Raw genomic sequence first — 14,250 nt, forward strand, 5'->3', positions numbered from 1 at the left:
TTCTACAGCACTTAATATTAATATGAAGTGTTTCCTTGTTTATTTAGGTGTCTGTATATTAACCCATGACCCTTTTATCTAGTAATAATCCTATTTCCTCATACTTTAAAACCGGTACTATAAAAGCTGAATAGATATAACCCACAACAAAAACTATTGTCTAATTTTAACATCGCGAAAGAAAAATAAATTTTATATAATGGTGTATTTGATTGATTCCTGTACTACATCAGAACTTTTCATCAGCAGTGAATTATTATTCATAACAATGAGTTTGCTACTTTACACAACTCGTTTGGTAGGCTATATTAAGTCTTGGTAGTGTTTTTGTTTATTTATCACTACGTATATTCGCACAATAGGTTATACTTCAGGATCATAATTAGAATCTCTCCACAAAAGTTGAGCTTATTTTGAAAAGTGCACTGGCGATTTACAAAGCGTATAAGGAAATAATAATAATATTATTAACAATTATAAGTGGCGTGAATCGAACCATGGAGCGTACCCTTGTGTTTATAAAGAGATCCCTTTGTGTTTATTATAAGGAGATCCGTTTAAAATTATTGACTTATGACGATATGCTTCAATGCATTTTGATAATATCTTTTAAACTATCACATAGGCTCATATTAAGAATCCTGATTGAATGCCGCTTGATATCAAGAAACGATATTTTAACCAACAACATGTAACATTAATCCTAAGTAATAGAATAATTATAGCATGCACACAATATTTGTAAGGGTTATATTCACGAATATTTCTAAAATAATTGCTACTATAAACATTTTGAGGCAGCTGATTACAAATCTAATACTGCTAAAATTATTGCATTAATGGTCTTATAAGGTTGAAGTTTGTTATGCTTATTTTGTTTATAATCATTAAATGTCCACAAAATACAGCATGTCTCAAAATGGTCTTTTAAAATATGCATTGAATTAATATTTTGTTTCTGTGTAAAATTCGTTAGTACAGTATGGCTTTCAAAATTCTACATCGATATATTCGTTGTCAAAACACAGGTGTGTAGGGACAAACCGGAATGTATGGATGTTTTTATATTATACATAGTCAACAGGTTTAGGAGAGTTATCCTACATTTTCGGCCTGAAATAATGTAACGTACCGTACTGCTTGAGTTTAACCGATAGAGAACGATACATTTGTCAATGTTGTTACTTCTTCCGTCGTTGTAAAACGTTTCTTCTACCTGTCAGCCTCATTAATGTTCATGTTGTTGTTGTTACACTGTATAAAACGTTTTTTTACACCTGTCAGCCTATTACGTTTCATGCTGTTGTTGCTACACTATATAAAAAGCTTCTTTATTTATTCATATCAGCCTCAGTAATTACTTTGCTTCGCTATTGCTTTGGATTGAGTGCTTGGTCCATTCATTTGCACAGTATGTGGTCAAACCAGGTTAGCATACTTGGTGACGGTTCTTGAATTGATGATTACATTTTAATCTCCGACAACTCTCTTTTCAGAATAATTAGTGAATAATTGTGACTTGGAGTTTTGATTTGAAGTAATTTGAATGTTGTTTCAAATGATAAAAGAAACATGATTGGTGATAATTTTATATAACATTTATTAAATAGTTATTTATGAAGATTGTAAGAAATAATTCAGTAGAAATTCTTCTCAAAATAAATTCTTATTTGTATGTACACAGTTATAGGCCTACCAGTCTGGATTGCGAATGGTTTAAACTCTTAAAATATTTGAAAGTACATCTAACGAAGCATGTTTTTATTATTAGTCCACAAAATTGTATAACATGTTCCGTTATTATTTCTTAATGTGCATCTTATTTTAACAGTAATGTCTTTCAAATGTTAGTCGTGAGAGTATTGTTATTATACTGTACGAGTAGGCAACTGGTACGGTGACTGGTTGGAAAAAATCGGTTTTTAAAATAAAAATGTCCAGTTTTAAAAGAACGCTTACATGCGTATTTTAGTACTACTAATTTTAGTTTAAATTATTGTGGTATTTAGATCATCCTATGGCTAAATATTATATTTATTTATTTTTATTTTCTTTCAACTTAAACTTCTGTACACGTGTCTGATCTATTTATTTCCGTAAAAATAGTTCAATTATAATTAAAAAATTGTGTTTATTAATAAAAAAAAGTGTTTCTTTTCTTTCGTATTGTATTGTTTTTGGTTTTTTTTTACACATTGGTTAAACATTTTTTGGAGAAGAGAACTTTAGAAAGAGCACTTTTAATCCAACTACCAGTTGTTTTTCAAAAATTCATACCGTATTTACTGGACCATGAGTAGGCTATAACCAACAATATAATAATACTGAAGACGTTATTTGATAATTTTGTTTTAAGTTACGCGACCTATAAATAAGTTCAGGACAGTGATGTTGTGAAACTGTTGCTTACGAGTTCTTACGTTAGTTGGACGAAGTGTTGTTACCATCCACAACATATTTATACAAGTATATACAAGTTTATAAGAAATACAACTCGCCCTTATTAATTAATAAAATACAAAGCCCAATGTATTGTGACTTTACTTAGACGGCATATAACATTATTTGGAAAGACATATTCAACCGAATAAAGCGATTTCTTTCTTTATTCATCAAAAAATTAAAAACAAATATATAAATATAACATTACAATATATAATATATAAAACATTTAAATAATTGATGTAAAACAAAAAAAAAACAAAAAAAAAATAAATAAATAAAATAAAATGAATAAATGAAGTACGAAAAATCTTAATCGTTGTGATTATGTAAATTAATACATTTTATACCTCGTGTTAACGGATAACAATTCACTGATGTTGATATTGGCCCATTATGTCGTCAATTGTGAAAACGTGTAGTGGCGACGCATGATTCACCATTGTAATTAGAAAATTATACTTATATACTTATACTAAATATAATATATTATTAAAATTATAATAACGAAATAAAGAATCACAATATTAATACTTTATATTTATATTATATAAGTTATATTACAATAATAAACAGTATTAACGTGTTTGAATATGAAATTGATATATATAATGGCCATTGGAGTGAGACAATACGCATGGCCTAAACATCTTTCAATTGAAAATTAAGGGTGACCTAATTTAAAAAGAGTGTCAGGCAGTATGTAAGGTGAGGAACAGGTTGTATTACCTCTGAATGATGATGATTATGAGGTTTGGGGTGTTAGCCGATTTTAATTGTCAGTGTATGTGTATTACTGTACCTCCGAGTAACAGACTCGTTTTGGGCGTAGCATTCAATCGTGCGGTTTGTAAGAAAATCAGTATTCAACTTGTTACCTCTGACTACTGTGTAACGAGTGTTGTAATTGTTGGGATATTCAGCTAGTGTGTGAGTGTCTCAGCTAGTAGCACAAAACGTTGTGAGGTTTTAGTCTGTTAAATTTAAAGTAGGAAAAGGAAAAGGCTATCTGCATAGTCAACCGTATGTATAACTTTTTTTTTGTTTTTCAATAGTAGTTATTACTTCTAGGTTTCTAGGTAATGAATATACGTATCAAGTATTAAGCACTCCTTTAAACATTGACATATTCTTGATAATTCTGCAGGTAACATTTTGCTGCATCGTAGCAAAAGTTGTATTGAACCTACAAGTAAAACAGTCAATAAAATAATATAAGTATGATATGTATGTGTAATTAGGCTTAAGTATAATAAGTATAGTATCGTATAATAACGTATGCAACAAATGTCTATGACTGAAAACAAATAATTTAAATACTTAACTGTAGACTTACTCGTGTTCGTGTAAGTATTTAACGAGGCTTGGTTGGTTATGAATTTGTTAAACTTAACTCAAAATATTGATAAAGGGAGTACAAATCTCATGGAAGCAACCATTAAAACAGAAATACTCCGAAGCTATATCCTATCAATGTGAATCTTATCTTATCTAGGTGATCTTGGCGCTGATGAATGACGATGGTGATACTAATAATGTATTATCTACAAGTTTATGACAATATTTAATAATAATTACAATACCTTAGTTTTCACCATAGTAGGACAGGTTGAACGCAGTGTTTTAAGTGTTTGGAATACATCCACCACCTTGTCATCTCTCATTTTCCCAATCATTGAATGAACTAGGCAGAATAATCCAGATCTGCAAACTCCATCCCTAATAGACAAAAAAAGCATTAATACAATGAAGCTAATTCTTCATGTAATTCGTTTTATTAAAAATATAAATATGGTTTGGTATGGTTGATAAAAATATCGTACGCCATACAACCTAATAATTTAAAAGATGGTACGTGTAATAATCCTAAATGAATTTTTACATTCTTAAATTAAATTGACATTTCAATGTTGTAAAAACATTTTTTTATTAAAAAATTATATTTTTGTCATTGAAACATTATATACTAAGATATCGAACTTACGCAATACAAACATAGTGAGTTTTTTAAATTTTGTTTGATAAGCTCCAAATGGTTAGCCTAATTTATGTTAGTTCAATAATATCTTCTTTAAAACGAAACAGCTAATAAGGAAACATAATGACAATAATGTATTCTTACAGACAGTGCACGATGGTTGGCTTGTTACTAGAAACAACGCCCTCTCCAATGTTTGTAATGAACCGCACAAACTGATCCACTTTGGGAACGGTCTTTCCGTTTGGCCATTGCCGGAACTCAAAGTGAGCAAATTCCCGTACGTTGTTTTCCTTAAAGACGAAACATAGCAATAGACTTAAAATTCAAGAAATGTTATTTTTCTACTTTGAAATGGAAATTTGTTTTGCTAGGCATAATTAAGACAATAAAACAACAAAGAAAAACTGTTTCAAAAACTTTAAAAAATGCAGATTTTAAAAATGCCATAGGCCCTGTAAAATACTGTTCAATTCAAAAGTAAAATTACAGCAAAGAGTTATCTTCGAACGTTAGAATTGTACATATTAATGATATTTACAACAAAAGACTTCCTAGTTCTACATAGATTATCATATAACAATATTCATATAAACTTCCTTATATTTATTGTTCTATAGTAATACCTTTACTAGACATAACATTTATTCTATTCTTCGTATTGTTTTAATTACTGTAGAAATTACATCAATCTGTAATAATAATCAACAAAAGGTTACCTTTTCTAATGATATTTTTCTTTCGATCATAAAGTCATTCTTCATTGCAGATTTTACAGTGACAATATATTTCCCGAATTTCATTGGTTGTTTTATTTGCTTGGGAATGTACGCGCCACAACTTCTGTCCATGTCATTCAGCTGCACAATGACGTCAGATTTATAGTCAAACACCAAACGCCAGAAATCGTCGGTAGTATTTGCTGGGTCAGCCAAGGGAGCCTGTGTCACAATGTACGCGTTGCGCTTCTTGTAAACCTAGACATAGAAATAGAAAACAACACTCTACCTTTGCAACAACACAAGATATACAATGTTTATATTGCAATAACCATAACCATATCGTGTTTTATGGAAAAATTGAAGCATATTAACTGCAAAAAAAAGACGGCAAGGGGGTGGGGGTTGTTAGAGAAAAACTACACCATTGATATCAAGACAATGATGTATTTGTTTGTTATGTAATAATATGTAAACTTGTAATTGTTTGTGTTAAAAAAATTAAATATCCTTACGTCACAGAAGGATGCATTTATATAATCAGTACCACGATCGGATTGTGACATCAATATCGGACGAGCTTTATTGACTGCAAAAAATAAAAAATTATATTAATTTGAATTATTCCATCCAATCCAATAATTGCAACGCGATAAAGCTAATTTTTCCAGCAGAAAGAAGTAATTTATGAGTTATTAATAGGCCAGCAACAGCAAAACTACTACTACAAAAAAAATTATGACGAGGCCTACTATGTTTTTAAGTGACTAGATTTAGATGCTAGTTTTAGTAAGGCCTTGTTTATACTGAGCATAACTCGATTAAAATATGTTTTCTTTTTGTAGTAGACACAGGCATCAGAACTTACGTGGTACTACGTCATCGAATCTATTTTTAAAAACATTCTCTGGTAGTCTAGCATGTGACGTAAGATCATCAACAGGAAGTGGAAACAAACAGTTCAAAGTCTAAATAAACAAAAAGTGTTGAAAGGGAGTTTCAAACTGGGGAAAGATTTTCTTTTAGAGAATAAGTGAAGCAAACGTGTTTTTAAAGATGTCACAAAAAAACATGAAAAATGCCTGAATAGGTTATTTTGTTGTTTAATAAAATCACTTCCGTAGACTAAAAACAAACAAAAAATATTTTCACTTATAAATTAATTAATAAAAATGGTTTAAATCAACAAAAACACGTTGGCTGGCAGCTAATCTGACTTTTTGTTTTAAAGTTTTTCAGCTAAATACATTTTGTTTTGATCAAATTAAAAGTACTGTGACATTATAATGGCAAAAACAATGTTTAAGAATTATTTTTCAGGGGGACAATACATCTATTATTAAAACAAATGATTGTTAGAAAAAAATGCTTACTTTGAGTTGATAATCAAAATGTGATGGCGTTTGTTGTGTTTGCCGCTGTATTTCGTTTTGCAATTCAGTTACAGGAATTACAGTCTCTCCACAAAACAATTCCTCAAGTATAACGGCATAGATAAACTTATATTGTTCCTGTAGATAAAATACATAGTTTAACAATGCAATATTAATGTTTGAAGTGCGAGAAACGGATGCCTAATGCTTGTCGGATGTGGCGCTGAGTGCCAAATAACGACGGGATGCGAACAATATTGTAGGTCTGATAACATCTGTAATCTGGAAAAGTAAGGTAATCCAAGATTGTTATATTGTTATAGTAACATAACCGTACCGTAATGTATGTAGGTCTACACTTTATAGCTTATCGAGTTCACTATTTAAAAAAAAGTAGTATTTGGTAACACAGGTCATCCGTATAATCTGGGTACACTTTAGAATACAGATGAGCTTATAGTCGCGTGCAAACGCGACTCTATCTCACTATGTCGGTCGGTTGGTCGGTCGGTAAATACTAACTAAAATTTGAGCACGCGACTGCAGTCATGTATATGGCCTTGTTGTTTATTGAAGTTTCTGATTAAGCCAAAATAAACAAAATGTTTGTGTGTGTGTGTTATTGTAACTTTTCTTAATTGTGTTCATTTCTATGGTGCCAGTTATGGGTTCAACTTCACGTTCAACAAAAGGAAACAATAGATCAACTGATTTACGTCTAACCTCTGTTTGAACCATTTGGATACGTTTCTGCCTCATACTTCGTACAAAATTAAACACGTCCACTTTGCCTTGGTCCTTCGACATATCCAACATGGCGGCTATAGCGATTACAGTTCCAGTCCTACCAGCTCCCGCACTAACCGATTTTAAATATAATAATACAAAAATAATAATTACAAATTGTTTTGTTAGTCTCAACACATTTCTTTTTTTTCAATATATGTCTTTCCTTAACGTACAAAAAGGTATTGTGCTTAGAAAAATATCTAAATGTTTTTGGATACAATCAATTAACTAATCAACAATATTGAAAACGAAGATAAACTTTATCAAATTACCTGCAATGTACAATAACTGGTCCACTACTAGACACTTTCTGCTGAGTTTTTCTAAATGTTTGGATAAAGTCGATTAACTGCGGAACGGCGTTGGAAACACTCTTGTCAGGCCATTCAGTAAAGTGATACTGGTATACAACGTTATAGATACTGTCTTCATCCCCTACCTATTAAAACAAAATTATTAAAAGTAGTCACAGCAGTAACTTCATTTGTTTTCCTCTTCCTGTTTTCAATTCACAGAATAAATGTAGAATTGAACTTGTGTCTGTACAACCCACTTAATTTAGTGTATAATTTGAATGAACGGAATGAACAAGTCATAAATTTAATATAAACCAATGCGGTCATTCTAAAACATATAAGCTCTTTCAAAGTATCTATATATAAATTCACGTAAGGGCAAAATTCGGTAAATCGCGCCTTACTTCTAGAATGTTTACTCGATGGTATATAAAGTTGGTTCGTACTTTCGATACTGATTTTAACCACCTGATGTAACCATGTTTACTAATGAAATGGAGTTCGATAATTAGTTATTGACGATTAAAACGAATTTAGGTTCAACGATTTGCCCCAAATAGGGGTGTTTTCCGATCGTGGTATACACTGTCCAATGCATGTCTATCTTGAAAAATACCCGCATACAATAATACGAGGATGCTTCGCATTTTCCTATCTCCTCCTACGATAATTGTTTTTAATGGATGAAAACCGGTTGAACAGCTCGAGTACAGCATCATAATGTTGAAGACAGACCTATTTTCTTAAAAAAATACTATTTTGATAGATTTGATATACATTTATACAAATGTATTGATTTCCGATGAATGGAACATTCCAATAATAACTCTTTGCTTTAACACAAGTACCACCAGCTGTAGGTAAATTTATTGGCCCTTGGGGAATTAACCTAAAACGTATATATAGATATAGTATTGCAATAAATACGTATTAACATTTGTGGTCGCCATTGAATTTACTGTGAGTGTGGGTACTGTTAGATGTATAACACAATCATGTACAAATAAACGTATTACTGTGAGAGTAGGCCCTACTGTTATATAGAACGTACAATATTCAAATAAACTGTAGTACTGACAGTTGCTTCTCAACGTTTGTATTAATTAATAATTACAAAGAATATAAACGTTGTAGTGGTACGTGTATCGTTACATGTACTACCGTATTCTATTTCAATCGACTATGACAGTGACAGTTTTAACAATAAAGTATTAAGTCGCAAATGTGTTACTGTATCAAGTGGTATATTATTTATAGGCCTGTGAGTAGGCCCTACTGTTATACAAAACGTACAATATACAAATAAACTGTACTACTGACAGTTGCTTCTCAATGTTTGTATTAATTAATAATTACAAAGAATATAAACGTTGTAGTGGTACGTGTATCGTTACATGTACTATGCTATTTCAATGGACTATAACAGTGACAGTTTTAACAAAGTATTAAATCGCAAATGTGTTACTGTATCAAGTGGTATATTATTTATAGGCCTATCAAACATGAAAAACATATTTCGTTACTGAGTAGATAAAGAATATATTAAAACATTGTTCTTCTTTGTACCCATATCCTCTTCCCCATCCCTCAACCCTAATGTTACACACAAAACACAAATTGGGTTTGTTTAAATGAGTCCAAATAACAAATTTGGACTCATTTTGTGACAAGTTTCTCTTTCGGAAGTAATTTCCAGTGTGCTAATTTCAGTTTAATACATAAATCATCGTGTCTATTTATTCGTTTCTGTAAACAATAATAACTATTATTATCCTGCAGTACGTACATTAAAAAAAAGCATTTTTTTACGCTGAAATTACTGTGTATTCGAGAACCATCTGTGGGCACGACCTAGATGGTACGCGAGCGAAGCGAGCGTACCATCTAGTACACACAATTGTAAGTATAATTATAGACAAAGATAATGATGAAACAGGATAAGGACCTAACTTAACTCATAATATACCTTTTGAACTTGAAAAGTTCGGATGACATAATGACCGTAGTTGGTTTCACGTGCATTTGTAACAGATATACCTGCGTATTCCTGTCTATTATTTAAATCGGGCCAGTATTGTTCGCATTTTTTCTGAAAACAGATAAAAAACATTAATCAAATCATGGACCATGAACGTAATTGTAGGTCTAGCCATTTTTTTGTACTGGAGAATTCCACAAATTGACTGACTGAAATCAATCAACTCAATATTACTAATGCATACACATTTAGGTCATGTTTCCTACATTTTTCTCTATAACACAATCGCACAGTCATAATTACCCGTTTTCCCTCAACAAGATTCGTAACAACGACAATAACGCTAGATTTTTCTTTCCAGATCATTCTCCACATATCGTTCACTGAAGCAACATTCGGTCCTGAAAAATGGTGAATAAATAATATAAGTATCCTGTCTTATCAGGAAAGAGTGCGATTTCTTACCAAACGATTAGTTTTGTATAAGGTTAGATGTTGGCTATTAATTTGCGGTAAAATAAAATGTAATTCAGCAAAATAAAATGTAATTCAGCAAAATAATTTTTACCTTGACATGCGATGAATTCATGCGGTATTGTATATCCCTGAAAAAAAGTTGTAAAACTACATTACATGCGATTGCATGACAAAATGTTAACTAATAACATACATTTAGGCCTACTATAACTTAGCGATTACTAGCGACTAACAGATTAATATAATATTAATCTCATTCAAACGGCAACTGACGAGAAATGACTTAATGAATCTATGAATGTATTATAAATGGCGATGGTTATTTTATTTAGTAAAATGTGTTTTCGACTGCAATTTTTTTTTGCTTCTAGTATGCGTAACCATGTCTCAATTTTAGTAGCCTAACTATTACTTTTTAAAACTTACATCCAGATATGAAGCATTGATGTAGTCAGATCCCGGAACATTGTCAATCTTGTCAAGAACCACACGGGTATTGTCATCTGAAATTTAAATATTATAATCATTATAGTTGTAACTAAAATTGTAAGTTGAAGTTTAGCTGATAAAAAGAATAACAAATTAACACCATTACGTCATTACGTCATAAATCTATACGTTTCTGCAGACCTTAATAATGATAGTGAACATGTTTGTGAAACTTACATGGTATTACGTTTGCATAGCGATTCTTTTTTTTATTTACTGAAGATTTTGCGACTGTGCTCGGAAACAGGGGCTTGTTGCCAAGATCCTTCAGATAAAAGAACAATAAAATGGTGTATTATAGTGTTATGTAGTATTATATTATCATCACAAGAATCAGACCACATGCATTCATACAAAAATACAATATTAAATGACCAAGTACAGTAAACATGACAAAGCTTAGTTCTAACTAGGACGAAATGCAATGACATAAGCGCAAGTGAGTTGACCAATCATAGTTGGCAGTTCAGATGATCCATCGCGTCGGGATTGGTCAAGATGAGCTTGCGCTGTACTTATTACGAACCTCAAACTCTTTCTCAAAGCCACTTTCGAAACTTAATTGACGCTTCATCACATAGTCATGTAGTTTGGATAACTCAATGGGTTTGTACTCTTGGTTGTTCAACTGTGTGTTACCATACACTGGTTCCTGATCAATTTCAGTATCAGGCTGATATTCGGATTCAGACTCGACCTCGTCGTCAGTGTGTACTTGTTCTTTTGAAAAGTTTTCGACACCCCTCAATTCACCAGGGGCACCCTTCACTTCGTCATAGGCACTGTCTGTAAACACAAAACTTCAATTCAATTATTTTGTAAAATTTAATCGACCGGTACTTGTAAATCATAATACTACCAACAAGTATCACTCGCCAATGAGTACGGTACCTTTTTTACCCTATGATATTAGTATCTTACCTCCTATATCTTGTTCTTGTATAATTTGACGAGAGACATGACCACTAGTGGACACACAAGCACCGGATACACCACCAGCACTTTTATAACTTCTACGTCTAATTTAAAGGAACAACATGTATGTGCATATTAAAGAAAGCGAGGTATTCTCCAAATAAAAAATAATCCCACTCAAGAATATTACTGGAAAGTATTCTAAAACTTATTATAAAGTACAATTACGTAAGAGTAGGGAAAACCTCTGACCACAAAATAGTGATAAAAACCATTACAGGATTGGATTATAACAGACTATAAGAGCAACAAAAATGTCAATTACCGCTTAATTACAATCAACACCAGGAGAAGTATCACAAGCACTGGAATCAGGCATCCAATTATCACACCTATTGGAGCTCTAGAACCTTAAAATAAATAAGTATTGTGTAATTATTTAGTAATTTATTAAGTAAGTTGTTGGGAGAAGGGAGACATTTTACGTATAGTATAAGTATTATATTCTTTACTTAATCCAAAACGAGAATATAAATCAAGTGCGATATGTTTATAACATTGCTTACCCTGACTTCCAGATTCACAATCTGTCCCAAGCATAACTGCCGTTGTGTCAGATGTTCCTTCAACTTTTAAATATGACGCTAGTACTGTGAATGTATATTCTATACATAATTCAATTCCGTCAAAAAAAACTTCAGTTTCGTTAGTATTTCCTTGCTGAAATATTCCACCTGACAGTTTATAATGGTAAGTCAGCTGATAATCTGGGATGTCACATGTAGAAGTTTTCCACTTCATATGTAAATGTGTTTCATTCGAGAATGGATTACTTTCTACCGATGGCTCTATTATAGAAACAGAGAATAAATAGACTATTGAACATAATTCGATTATTGAACATATATATCTAATATAAATATCTTTAGAATAACAATACTGCAGTTCTCGTATAAGGACTCATTTTAACTCTATCTCTTTTATTATTTGTATTGATGTTGTACTAAACCAGCCTAAATAGTTTATTGAATTGCTAACAATTACCTGATGGTGCTGTCTGTACCGTTATGTTCTCTCCCCAATTACCAGCAATCTCCATATTATTAACAACTCGAGCGTTTATGATATAACCAGTACAACTTGATAATCCTGATAGTGTAACTTCTAAATGAGAGCTACTTGTTGTATTAACTACATCTTGTATATTTCCATTTATGTCATAGTATTGTACTTGATATCGAAGAATAGAATTACACTGGATTCGATCATAATCAGTAGAAACAGGCTGAAAATAAAATAAGAATAATGTATGTCTTGTTTTAACAATTTTGTTCATTATTAAAAGGTAAACACCTACTTTAACAGAAATATGGCAGATAGATACAGATGAAAGCAATCTGTCTTTTAGAATCCACAAGCATCTAAATTTAACTCTGTCGATAAAATTCCAAATTAAATTATAATAAACATTTGCGCAAATATTTATGATTAATCAATTTATTAGTCGAGAAATATAAACTAGTTTCTCAATACAAGACGATTAAAAATTGACGAATACTCGGCATTTTCTCTGTGTTAAGGGATAGCTATACTGCTGGTGTCGTTTGTTTATCGTTAACCAGAATAAAAGTATATAGGCCTAACCATATTATAAATTGTATTGCTTTTTTCGATAAGATTGCCTAAAGAAAAAAAGTTTTATTTTGTTAACAAGTTATTTTGCAAACTTGTGATTACAAAATGTGATATATTATTTTAATCTTAAACGATAGCATGTTTAATATGTCTACAATAATATTAACGACATTTTCAGAAGAAATGCATCAAAGAATACATTTAGGAAAACCTAGTGAAAGCTCTTACACGGCGTATAATTCAGAGCATAGATTAATACAGCAAACAATCAAACCACGATGTACTATTTTTAAGACATGCATTAAGCAGATTTATGACAATAATAATTTGAAATTTACCATTAAACGTATGGAGACTTGGTGATCTTCAATGTTCTTTAACTCAATCTTGGGTTCTTCTAAAGGTTCTATATTATAGGTAATGCAATACTTGATTAGACTGAGAAACGAAATGGAATGTGTCACTAAAAGTAATTATCAAACCCTGTATACAACAATGGAAGAGAGTCACTCCTCCCTAATAAAACAGTGTTCTTTTCTAAAAAATTACACATTGTTCTTCCGTGTATGGAAGAATAAATTGATATATTATCATAATCTTCCTTACTTTTTATTATATAATTTTAGACAAATTACAAATTATATACAAAATGCCATCATTTTCTTGTTGTAGTAACAAAGTAACTGGTAAGTTTTTCTTTTTTGGTAGGTTTTAATTTAGATCTCAAATTACTAAATTAGAGCTTACTTGTGCATATGGTGCTTGTTGATCCAAGTTCACTTCTTGGTCCATCTACCTCAGTACTACCAACCATCCTCGAAAATTGAGAGTAAAATTGAACTTGGGTATTTGGTATGAGATTATCAATGACAATAAATACATCATTATCTGGTTCAGTTAGTGATATAAATGAATTCATTTGCGATGATTTATACGAAAGCTTCCGTTTTGTAATTGTTCCTGTTCCATAGTCTTCGCCGGGAATCCAAGTGACTTCAAACGTTAGAGTAGTTGCTGTCTGGTTTACAGTTGGAGAATCAGAGCGGTATGGTAAGGCTAATTACAAAAAAAAGACGCACTAAACATAATGTTATTCTGTTTAAAAAAATTTAAATCGAGAAGATATTAAAGAGTTTTTTGTGGAGAATGTTGTCGATAA

At 31.3% G+C, this 14,250-nt stretch overlaps 1 protein-coding gene across 1 annotated transcript; it reads right to left on the minus strand.

The window, feature by feature from the left end:
- Positions 1 to 2,700: 2,700 nt before the first annotated feature.
- Positions 2,701 to 12,605, minus strand: LOC140050050 (receptor-type tyrosine-protein phosphatase epsilon-like). The gene is made up of 19 exons (XM_072095065.1): positions 12,501 to 12,605; positions 12,023 to 12,304; positions 11,782 to 11,866; positions 11,463 to 11,560; positions 11,068 to 11,327; positions 10,719 to 10,806; positions 10,479 to 10,555; positions 10,144 to 10,180; positions 9,879 to 9,976; positions 9,564 to 9,686; positions 7,574 to 7,740; positions 7,236 to 7,371; positions 6,513 to 6,650; positions 6,008 to 6,107; positions 5,655 to 5,728; positions 5,140 to 5,397; positions 4,565 to 4,713; positions 4,026 to 4,161; positions 2,701 to 3,628 (listed from the first exon to the last, which is right to left on the minus strand). The coding sequence occupies exons 1-19, from the start codon at positions 12,553 to 12,555 to the stop codon at positions 3,557 to 3,559; spliced, it is 2,433 nt and encodes an 810-aa protein (XP_071951166.1). The 5' UTR covers positions 12,556 to 12,605; the 3' UTR covers positions 2,701 to 3,556.
- Positions 12,606 to 14,250: the final 1,645 nt, after the last annotated feature.

This window comes from Antedon mediterranea, chromosome 5 (assembly GCF_964355755.1).
Source record: "Antedon mediterranea chromosome 5, ecAntMedi1.1, whole genome shotgun sequence".
Classification (NCBI taxonomy): Eukaryota; Metazoa; Echinodermata; class Crinoidea; order Comatulida; family Antedonidae; genus Antedon; species Antedon mediterranea.

Bases quoted from the DNA above. Each gene is read 5' to 3' on its own strand.
- LOC140050050 (XM_072095065.1), bottom strand. From the start codon at position 12,555: ATGGAGATTGCTGGTAATTGGGGAGAGAACATAACGGTACAGACAGCA. The intron at 10,181-10,478 runs GTAAGTTTTAAA...ACTTTTTTTCAG, and splicing joins TCAATGCTTCATATCTGGAT to GGATATACAATACCGCATGA. The intron at 4,162-4,564 runs GTAAGAATACAT...TTTGTCTATTAG, and splicing joins CCAACCATCGTGCACTGTCT to GGATGGAGTTTGCAGATCTG.